At 37.6% G+C, this 11,535-nt stretch overlaps 1 protein-coding gene across 1 annotated transcript; it reads right to left on the bottom strand.

Moving 5' to 3' along the window:
* Nucleotides 1–121: 121 nt before the first annotated feature.
* On the bottom strand, nt 122–11,299 carry gtpbp2b (GTP binding protein 2b). Its single transcript, XM_032563819.1, has 12 exons — nt 10,912–11,299; nt 9,970–9,996; nt 9,100–9,284; nt 8,148–8,259; nt 7,862–8,059; nt 6,993–7,167; nt 5,739–5,958; nt 4,865–5,000; nt 3,874–3,932; nt 3,490–3,661; nt 2,584–2,748; nt 122–2,513 (listed from the first exon to the last, which is right to left on the bottom strand). Exons 1-12 carry the CDS (start codon nt 11,098–11,100, stop codon nt 2,331–2,333), a joined length of 1,821 nt encoding a protein of 606 aa, XP_032419710.1. The 5' UTR covers nt 11,101–11,299; the 3' UTR covers nt 122–2,330.
* Between the last annotated feature and the right edge of the window lie 236 nt (nt 11,300–11,535).

The following is an 11,535-nucleotide window of genomic DNA, read 5'->3' as shown; positions in this document are numbered from 1 at the left end:
TAGTCCTGTTTTACTGCAGATTAGGTGATTTTACCAAAGATATAAGAATTAGCATGAATATAAACATTCAAAATAAAACACACATTGCTAGGATGTTAAAAGTAAGATATGTCACACATTCTCAGCTTTCCACTTAAACTCTTTATTTAAGAGCTTGAGGAACGATAAGAAAAAGGAAACTTTAAACCCTCTGTGTCCGTTTTCAGCTTCTACACTCTGCAGAATCAGCAGAGTCTGTGGCACACATGTACCCTCAGGATACAGAGCAGAGTCAGCAGCGACTGCATTTCAGTAGTGACAAGAACCATGGAGTACATTCAAGATTAGATTAACAATTGCACAAATCCTTAAAAAAATAACAAAAAAAAACAAACAAAAAGGTTAGAAGCTAAAGTCACCACATACAGGTGTGGAGCACCTGCCCATTTTCGAGCATGCAGGTTAGCCTTAACTGGGCGTAGTTGCAGTGTGCATTTAATCCACATAATTACAAACCAACCACACACGTCTTTCTCTGCAGCTCTTTTGAGAAAGGAGTTCAGTGTTTCGGATCCAGATGGTACAAATTGAATGTAATGTGCGCTCGCTTGAACAGATTCACCTACAACCCCTCAAAATACAAAAACGTCTCGAGATGACTGATGCAAATATAGTACGTGGGTTTCTTTAAACGCAGGTTTTAGAGAAGTGCTACAATGAACATGAGGATGAAGCTTTAACTGTTTCTGCATTATAGACGAGTAACAGAACAGGGAAACGTGGATAAATATTCCCTTGCACTATGGATCCATTCCAACACAATGGAAGACAATGAGGGAAAAAAGGAGATAAAAGGATTTTTAAATGTTCATTTGTATAAGTACTAAAATATATTTATTCTAAATACAGTCTTCAAAGCAATAGTAATTTAATGTCGTATTTGTTGGAGTTTCAGTACTTCCTCCTGTCATTGGTACGTGGAAACATATTTTCCTGAACAGGTTTTATGTTTGACATCATTATCTTCACTCTTTTGTTTTAAATTAAAACAGGACTTTTTGCAAAAATCTACCACAACTGGACCATGTTGAGTCAAACAGCTGTAGCTTCCAATTCAGTCACAATTGAACGTTACAGCTTTCAATATCAGATTTGACTTTAGTCCTAATTAAGTTGGTCTGTGGAGCAGAAACTGAGACAAATCAAAAAAAATTGTTACAATAATAGTTTTTCTAATGTTTTTGCTTTTTAGTTGCACTTAAATATATCAGATCAAACACATTTTAGTATCGGATAAAGATAGCTTGAGTAAAAGCACAATACAGCTTTATAAGGAATATTTAATGTATTAAACAGCTATCCAAATGAAGAATGAAAATTTAATTAGTTCAATTTAATTTGAATCAAGAAATCACTTAAGTAGAACCTGTCTGACAGCATGAAGTAGGCAAACAAGTGTTTGCCTAGTCTTCTTCTTCTTCCACTAGGAGAAGAAGAAGAGACTCATATAAGAGCTAAAAGCCGAAATTACTGCAAGAAGAAAAAAGAGGCCAGATGTGAGGCACATCTATCATATGTGGCTCAAATCCATCATAAAGTCAGCAGCCTTAGCAGAGAGTCCCAGCCTTCTCGCTCTCGTTGAGATTACGTCGGGGAATCCCAACATAATCCCAGTCCTTAGTCCATCCATCGTTTCCTGTGTCCTCATATGGCTCCTTTTGACAAAGAGAAGCAGAGGCTCTACTGTGAGTCTGTCCCAGATGACCAGGCTTCTCACCCTTTCTCTAATGAAGAGCCCAGTCACCCTGCAGAGAAAACTCATTTCAGCTGCTTATATCTGTGATCTTACTCTTGCGGTCTCTCCCCAGAACTTGTGTCTTTAGATCAGGATAGGTACGTAGATCAACTGGTAAATCGAGAGCTTCACCTTTCAACACAGCGATGCTTCTATCAATCTCCTGCTCCATCTTTCCCCCATTTGTGAACAAGTCCCAGAGATATTGAAACTCCTCCTCCATTCTACCCTTCTCTGGCTTAAGACCAAGGTGTGGCAAAAGACGGCCAATCTAGAGGCTGGCGTGGGTTTTGGTGGTCCACCTTGTTGTTGACTCATCATCTGGGCAGAACAACAACTATTGTGTGATTGGTCAGACATTTAAAGTGGACGTGTTAAAACAACGATGTTTGCTGCAGTGAGATGAACTTATCAGGACTTCAGCACTCTTGTGCACTTTGTTGTTGCAACCTTGAGTAAGAAACCAAATTTCTTTGTGGAGTATGAACTGTGGATTGATATGCATGTAGGTGGCAGGAGCATAAAGCCAGCTTTTGTTGGTCCAGTGAAATTGTCCCTAGTAATCCTGCAGATTCTGGTCATGGTTCAGATTCTGGTCTTGGGGAAGCAGACGTGTTACATGACCTATGCCCTTGGTGACTCCCTCCCTGAAGAGCAGCTTGGCGCTCAGTCGCAAATACTCAGGGTGCTTGATGAAGCGAAAGCGAACAACGGCCCTCTCTCCAGTTCGAAGCTCGTCCTAAAACCAGAAGTGAAGAAGGATTTACAGTCTGTTTCCAAATGTAACACAAATAAGAAAACTCACCAACCTTTCCGTGAAGGCACTCCACCGTAGCCGTCTGCCGGACGTTACCGACATGGACGGTGACCTGCGAACCCCTTCGGAAAGTCTTTGCGTGGAAGAGCAGAACAATGGCAGCTTCGAACTGGCAGCAGATGGTCGGGTTCATCTTGGGGCTGACCATCACCATGCCCTGCAATACGCAGGAAGTGGAACACTCTTCAACCACTTCAAAATAAGAGCATGCATATAAACATTAAGAATTCTTAACAGAGATGGGTAGGAACTGGCTACATTCACTCAATTACATTCCCTTATGTAACCTTTTAGAGCATTTTTACTAGGCTGCACTTTTTACATTTACTTGAGTAATTTTATTGTGAAGTATTTCTACCCTTACTTGAGTAAAATTTCTGGATTTTCTACCCACTGAATGAAAAACAAACGTGTTTTAACCAAAACTTCCCCAGACACAGACACACACCTGTAGTTTTTATTAAAGTTTCATAAGTATTTTATTAAAAGAAACTGATTTTATTTTTTGCTACTTATATGAATTATTGTCCTCAAAACTTTATATTTTGATCCATCTGATTATGTAATTTTTAAATATTAAATGATTGAAAATTTGATCAGTTACTTCGCACTTGTGTCGACTTTTACCAAATACTTTTTTACTCTTACTTGGGTCATTTTAGTTAGAGTACAATTTTTGACACCTCTACCAAAACTTCTACAATGTCAAACTTTATTCAACTTAAAGTTTAGAAAACATTAAAGCTATGTGCACCAAACGTTTTCAAAGTTAGCAAATACGCTATAGAGCTAAATTTGCCCCTCTATTAGCGGGTTAGCACAAGTGTGCCCACCACTGATTTTGGTTATCAGTGAATTTCTGTCCTAATTATTAACCCAACATTCGGTGACCTCTGACCTTGCGCAAAAGTGAGCGATCAAAGTTTCCCAGAGCCAGAGTGGCTGCCTGTCCGGCCTTCAGCACCCTGCAGGCCGAGCGGTTCCTCTGGATGCTGCCCACTTTCAGGCGCAGGAAACGACCCTCTTCTGTGGGTCCAACAACGAGACGCTCGCCCTCCCTGCAAACTCCACTGGCAAAAAAACAAAACAAATAAAAACAAGGAAAAATTAAAGACGGTGTTCAGGTTCTATTTTCAAACATTTTGGGATAAATTAAATTAAACTGAATCTAAACAGACAAAAATAAGGTCAGATGATAATCCATCAGCATTGGTAATCTATTTGTTAGCAACAAAATGGCTAACTAGAAGATTTAACCTTTAATTAGACCATGTCATCTTACCTGTACAGAGTTCCTCCAACAACAGTCCCAACATCAGGAACTGAGTAGATCTCATCCACCTGCAAACACATGATTGGAGCATAAAAAAACTACTTTTAACATGGATGATTTCATTCATTAAGAGAAAAAACTATCCAACCCAACCTTTTAACATTTTTGACAGTATGAAGGGTACTCTTTTCCTAAGTCCTATGTAAGCTTTTTTTATTCTAGTTTTTGGAGCTACACTTCTACATCCTCCGATGGGACTAGAGCTGGGCGATAAATTGATTTTATCAGTTAATCAAATTTGGGGTTTTTGAAGATTTAATTTTTGGAAATTTGGCTTTTTTTTTTAAATCACCAATTCACTCCTTGGGTTTCTTGTTTGACAAGCGTGTTTTACAGTTTCTATTAATTTGGACTATGATTTCATGTCAATGTTATGATCGGTTATTAGGGCCAGGCTAAGATTTTTAATGCTTTTTCTTTTTCTACAATTTTGGGAATAAAGTCATAATATTTCAGGGTTACCAGAATAAAGTCATAATATTTCAGGGTTACCAGAATAAAGTCATAATATTCGGAGAAACGATGTATGCAAACAACTGTGTATATTTCAAAGAAAGAACTACACTGGCTGGGTGGTCACATCAGATCTTAATGACTCGAGAGAAGCTTTTTCTCATTAAAACAACTTTTTCTTATAATTTTAAAGATATTCTTCCATTATGTTGTCGTAATTAAACAAACGAAAAAATTTTTTAGCCTGTCCCTAATACTCTGTCGCAAAACTCACCGAAGGGATGAATAAAATCCACCATTTGAAAATACTTTGCCATTTGTAATTTCTTTTATTTGAAAAAGAAAGTGAGAGAAATAATCGATTAAAATCTGAAATCGGATCTGGTATAAAAACCATAAGAGATTTTATTTTAAAGCCATATAGCCCATTCTTAAAAGAGACAGAAATGTAACCTCGTGTCCATGTTGTGTGTGTTTGTTTGTGGACCTGGAACTCTGTAAGCTGCTGCATCAGCTCCTCCTGTTCTTTGCTGTTGCTAAGCGGAGGAAGGATGTTCAGGAAAACCTTCAGGAGGTCAAGGCTTTCTCCAGTCACACTGGACAGGGTGAAGATGGGTGTGATGCTACACACACAAAAAGGCAGACAAACAAGAGTTACAATAAAATAATTTGTTTCAAAGGCAACACAAAAATAAATACTTTTGTAAGTGAGAAATCTACAACGTGGCCTCAGGGCCATTGTCGATAGAAAAAAGGAGGAGTAAATTTGTAATAGAAAAACTCAGAAATTTTGAGATTAATCTCAGTCTTTCTGAGTTTGGCAAATTGAAAATTTGTTAGAAAAAATGTCAACATTTTAGATTAATTTCAGAATTTTTTTAATAAAAAAATCTTGGAAATTTCAGAGTTTCAAAAGTCAATTTTTGTTTTTAAATTTTGTCTTTTTTTGTAGAAAACTTCTGAGATTAATCTAAAGTTTTGACATTTTTTCTAGCAAAAATTAATTTTTTCAAACTCAAAAATGTTTTTTATAGAAAAATTCTGAGATTATGCTCAAAATTTCTGAGTCTGAAATTTTGAAAAAAATAATAATTTTGAAATTAATTTCAGAAAATATCTAGAAAAAAAAAAATCTTGGAAATTTGATTTTCAAAAGTCCAAAAAAATGTTGCTTTTGGAAATTTCCAAGTCTTTTAAGAAAATTTCTGAGATTATTCTCAAAGTTTCTGCGTTTTTTTTGTGGAAATGTACTTTTTTTGTATCTACATTGCCATAATATGTCGTGATCAAACTTTAATGTCTAACTCTAGGAAAATATTTCTTTGTTGAACTGCTTCTATTCGCTGTAAGTTGGTACCCACCATGCAGACTGGGTGAACTGCTGCGCTGCAGTCACTGCGTCATCAGGGTTCATCACCACCATGGGAATCTTGTTGCAGCCTGGCTGCTTCAGGACTCGCTCCAGCTGCCGGACAGTTCGCTCCACAGTGCCGCGGGAGCACAGATCCACTTTACTGACTACGATAAAAATTGGGACTTTCAGAGCCATGGCCAGTCCCAAGTGCTCTCGAGTTGTACCAGCTGGACACAGAAGAGAGGAAATGCACTGAGCGAGAAAACCACATACAAGGCATAAAATGCAACTGTAACAAAGCTAAAAATGCAATGTAGTGTTTTTTCATTTCTGTTGTAATGTTAGAAGTTTTTCTGCACCATATGTGTTGAACTCACGGTGCTGTATGGCACGGATGACGCTAAGTTTACTGCGGCATTATTAAGTATATTTCTGCTAATTTAAAGTGCTTATTAAATTTCTGCTGGAATGTATGTTAATATGTAAATATTTTAAATTGTAATGGTAATGTTTTTCTCAACTTTGATAGCTAATGAAATGTTTAGAGACATTTGAATCTGATTTAAATGTCACAGCTTGGCTAATTGATTTTATTTCAGTCTCCTCTTTTTGAATATAGAAAAAGGGAGTAATCTCTGAAATTTTACAGAAATAAACTTCTTTCTGAGTTTGAAAAGGTGAAAATTTGCAAGAAAGAACTCAGAAATTTTTAGATTAATTACAGAAATTTTCTAGAAAAACACATGGAATTTCTAAGTTTGAAAAGTCGAAAATTTGTAAAGAAAAATATCAGAAATTTTGAGATTAATATCAGAAATTTTCTAGAAAAAAAAAACTAGAAAACTTTTGAGTCTGAGAAGTCGAAAATTTGCAAAGAAAAAACTCAGAAATTTTTGAGATTAAACTCAGAAACTTTCTAGAACAAATTTGGAAAATTATGACTTTGAAAAGTCAAAATGTTCACCTTCTGAAACTCAGAAAATGTTCAGGAGTATTTTCTTGCACACTTTCAAGCTCCAAAAAAACCTTTTTTTTCCTGGAAAATTTCTGAACTTTTGGCAGAAATTTACTCCTTTTTATAATAAGCTGATGTTAACAGTTTGTGCCTTTGCCTATACCGTTACTTTGTAACGGCTATTTTGTGACAGCGTGTGTTCATGTGAAGCCTAAAATTCTTCTTTGTACGGATTGATAAAGAGTTGAGATTCAATATTCACCCATTGTCTGTCTGTTTATCTCTCCAGGTGTGTTTGCAGCTCACCAATGCCGGTGTTGGCGCTCACTACAAGCATGGCAAAGTCGGGGCAGTAGCTGGTTAAACCGAAGACGGTGGTCTTCAGGTACTTGTGGTGACCTGCCAGGTCGATGAAGGTGATCATTTTGGATGAGCTCTCACAGATCTCCTCCGCTGTTCGAGACTCACTGTAGTTTACCACCTGAGCAGAATAGTGACATCGTCAGGATCCAGAAAGTAGCAGTAGTTGTAGACAGTTTGAAGTAGATATCTGCCCAGGCATTTGAGTTTCCCAGTGTCAGTAAAATCAAGAGAACAATCCTATGATGCATATGGACACTTTTTCATCTTGTAGAGCACAATTTCTTTTACATATATAATATCTTAGAAAAATATAAGGTACAAAAAATAGATTCATATTTATTAACAACATTTTTTTTGCTTTTGTCTTAGCTTTGGAGTAACTAGAACCACAAATATCGACCTACTTTTCCTGAAACACAAATAAGCCCAAATAAGAAACAATCAACCCCAAAAAGTCAGAAACTGTGGGCCTGTGTTATGATAACACAATCGTGCAAAACCTTGTTTTTATGTTTTGTATCTACAATGATTTAATATTTTACTTTAAGTTTGGACACCACTTCACTATGGGAAATGTCACCATTTTATTTCTAGTTTTAGGATTTTAAATAGAGATAAGCATCAAATTCAGCAGAAAGATGTTAGATATTTTTCTTTTTTAGTCTCACTCTTCATCAGTGCAAATATTGTAGGAATAAAACAAGAAACTGTGGAAAATCTGTGTTTAACATTATGTCTAATTTTAAAAATATTAGCTGATTCTTTTTAAGTTTTAGCCAAAGTCGTAAAGAGCCACTGAGTAAGAGGAATACCTCTCCTTTGCTGTTAAAGCCCAAGATTTCAAAGCTGATGCTGGAGGTGCGTCCCGTCTGGATTTCATGCAGGTGTCTGAAAAGGTTTAGTCGAGCTCGACCTCGGCCGTTATCCAACTCTCCCTGCGTCAGGACGCCCAGCAGGGTCGACTTCCCTGAGTCCACATTTCCCAGCACGGCCACACGCAGGTCCAGGAACTGAGGAATGAAAATAGATTTGGCCCAACCCTTGCAGGAAATACAAAATTATAACATGTTTACAGGCACAATGTTGCAGAGAACACACCTGCTGATCGTCAGGGACCTTTCGGACAAGAACCTCTGCAATTTTCCGGATATTTCTGTCCAGGCCATAGTCCACTTCCCTTTCTCGCAGAAGCGTTATATCAGCTCCGACCCTTCAATAAGACAAGCAAAACAAAGTATTATTTCAGAAATTATAACACACTGCTAGCATACTTCATGAAATTCTTGAAGTGTACATCTCTCAGTAGTGATGGCTCCAGAGGTCAAAATCTTTTATGAATAAAATTGTTTATCCTAGAAGTAAAATCAAACAAATCAAAGCATACTTCCTTATGGTAAATTAGCTCAAACAAGCAGATCTGTGTTTCGATTTTATCTGGTTCAGTTCTACAAAAAAATATTTAAGCCTTGTATGTCAGAGCCAATACTGACCAAGTTATTTTAAAAAGGTTCCCCCCTTGATCACCACATTGGACCACAAAATCAACAGACCTCCAAAGGCCTGAAATCTGGGTGTAGTGATGAACTCTGATCTGAACCGTCAGAGCAACATAAAGACAGTCACAAAGTCGGCCTTCTATCACCTGAAGAACATTTCCAGGATTAGAGAACTAATGTCCCAGTAAGTAAGTAGTAAGTAGAGAAACTCATCCAGGCGTTCATCTTTAGCCGCATTGATTACTGCAACAGTAATCAATGTTGCAGTAATCAATGCAACATTGCCTAAGGAATCATTCAGACAACTTCTAATCACTGAATGGGTTAGCACCGAAATTCAGTTGTTCTGCCTAAAACCAGGAGGACAGAGCACATAAAACCAGTTCTAAAGTCCCTACACTGGCTCCATGTGGCTCAGAGAATAGACTTCTGTAAGCTTATAAATCACTTGTATAAGGTGACTAATATTTGTTCTCAACTTGGTAGTTGATGTTTTGGGGTTTTTATGATAAAACTTCAGCAGGCGAATGAAAGGAGGTCATGGGGTCACCTACTTCTCTGCCATTCTCTTTAGCGTCTTGAGCGAGCCTTTCATGTCGGCCTCCGTCAGACCCACCAGCAGGCCGTTGTCTTCCACTCCGATCTGGTACACGGCCTCACCGCGGCCCTCCTGCAGACGCCACTTCAGCTGCGTGGCCAGATGCTCGAAGCGGTACTGAGTGGGGTTGACGAGCTTTAACTGGAAAAAACGAGAAACAAGTACAAACCTGTGCAGCAGGTAAATGGGATTCAATTGTGCTTCTCTAATCACCAGAGAGATATACAGTACTTATATTTCTCATTCTTTATTCTTTTTTGATGACTTTTAAAATGATTCTTCTGCCGTATAATGGCTAAATCTAAACTAAAAGATTATGTTAAATGTTTTCTGTTTACCTGCTTATTGATTAAAACATTTTTATGTAAACAAGATGATTTAGTGTGGACATCTTATGTGTGAAACTACATTTAATAAACTTTTTTTTCAGACTGTAAAATTGTTTTAAATAATCAAAAAACTTTAGCTTCACCATTTGCTACCAATGCTGTTGCTGGGTTTTTAATGTAGAAGTATGACGTAAAAGGTTCCTTATTATAATTTTTATGTATTTCTTGACTTTGGGACGAGACAGTTAACATAACTTTTGTGAGAAACAAGTATGACTAAAATGAAAAAAATCTGCTGTATTTATAAAATATGCCCTTTAAATATTCTGTGGCATGATTCACACAATAAGATGATTGGGACAGTGACAACTACCACTTCAAAGAATAGTAATAAACTGTAATACTGACAGCTGCTCTGCTGCTTGAGCAGTTAAAAATGCCATTTTAAAACCAAAGTTACTCCTAATCAAAACGATGTAACATAAAAACTTAGTTACCTTGTATTCAATGTTTCCTTCTTCTGCCTGGAAACAAACAAAAACAGAAAACACGTGGAATTACTAAACAGTAAACCAATAAAATGTAGAGGGCTTTAACACATCAAATCTCAAAGTGGTACCGAGTCGAGCAGGGGAATATTGTCTATAGTTTCAAAATTACAGTCTTATGTGCATCTCTAGCTCAAATAACCCAGAACACAGGCAGGGGACCACAGAGTAGCTATATTATTAAAACTGAATTTAATTTAGAAATGTTTGCATAGGGAAGAACATGTCAGAGACGTGGACGAGGAACTGAATTGCACTTGAGTCACAAATTGAACGACTTTAGACAGACTTGACTAAATCTCTTCACGTCCCTAAAATGGAAGTTTAGAGGCACAGGGTGTAAAAATCACTTTTATACAGTCCACTGGAGAGAAGAAAATGATTTCAGCTGTGCATTAAGGTATGACAGCAGGCCTGAAAAAAACAAAACAGAAAAAGAAACTCTCTCCTAGTAAGGAAGGTCAGTCTTGTGACTTCACTTGGATCAGAGCCGTGAAAATACTTGATATCTTACACTGAACTTAAAGCCATGAAGTAACTATGAACTAATGATGACAACATAACTGGAAATAAAATACTTGCTATTATATAGATTTCATGGTGTAAACCTGCTTGACGAAAGGTGTTATGATGCTTTCTGAAGACAATGTGCGGCCGTTATTATTATTATTATTATTATTATTATTATTGAATTGTTGGTGGGTTTTATAGCTGATTCTTGTAGGAGATATAAAGTTAAAGTTGGAGATGTTAGCCTGGGGGTTTCTCTCTAATCACGGAAGCAGGTAAACCTGAAGACATTGCGCCACCATGTTTGAGGGACTCTTATCATCTGTGCTGCAGTACAGACTAACTGCCTGCGTTAATCCCGGGCCAGAACCAGGTAGCTACCTCCGGCGGTAAAATCGGTGGCGGTGTCCTGTTGTTCCTCTTCCTTTTATTCCTTCTCTTCCTGCCTTGTTTGCCTCGTCTGGCCCGCGACTTTTTGGATGATTTCTTCCCTTTGACATTTGACAGGGATCCAGGTCCATCATGTCTGTTTCCGGGAGGAACCGCGGCAGTTTGGAGCAAATCAACCATGGCTGAGCTCAGGCAGTGATCGACCGACCGACGGGAAACGACGGAGCTCACGGGTGGTTCACGGCATTCCCCAGGGCATTTCCTGCTGCATCCCACGGCTTCGACGTGTGGAGACCTGCGGCAGGTCGGATGCTCTCTCTCCTCAGCACCAGCAGCGACGTTAAGCTACATTTTTACGTCGAACTTCCGCCTGAAAACGCTCAAACCGGAAGCGAATCTTGGATTGTTTTCAAAATAAAACTCAAGCAAAAACATTTGACAAAAATTATAAAGAACCAACTATTTTTAAAAAATATAGATATAATAAAAATGTAGGCGTTTTCCAGGGCATAATCCCATTGAAATTCCTCAACAAAGTTAATTTAAGACTACCAGTTACATTCTTCCATTTACAGTTACTTTATTTACGTGTTTTTATATTTTTCCTCATATTAT

The sequence above is a fragment of the Xiphophorus hellerii genome, chromosome 5 (assembly GCF_003331165.1).
Source record: "Xiphophorus hellerii strain 12219 chromosome 5, Xiphophorus_hellerii-4.1, whole genome shotgun sequence".
In the NCBI taxonomy this organism is placed as follows: domain Eukaryota; kingdom Metazoa; phylum Chordata; class Actinopteri; order Cyprinodontiformes; family Poeciliidae; genus Xiphophorus; species Xiphophorus hellerii.
Note: the sequence above shows the minus strand (reverse complement) of the source record. Positions and strands in the feature narration are given on the sequence as shown.

Coding starts and splice junctions, on each gene's coding strand:
- gtpbp2b (XM_032563819.1), bottom strand. CDS start 11,100: ATGGTTGATTTGCTCCAAACTGCCGCGGTTCCTCCCGGAAACAGACAT. Junction 8,060..8,147: donor AGGTCCCTGACGATCAGCAG/GTGTGTTCTCTG, acceptor TTCATTCCTCAG/TTCCTGGACCTGCGTGTGGC. Junction 7,168..7,861: donor GCTTTAACAGCAAAGGAGAG/GTATTCCTCTTA, acceptor TATTCTGCTCAG/GTGGTAAACTACAGTGAGTC.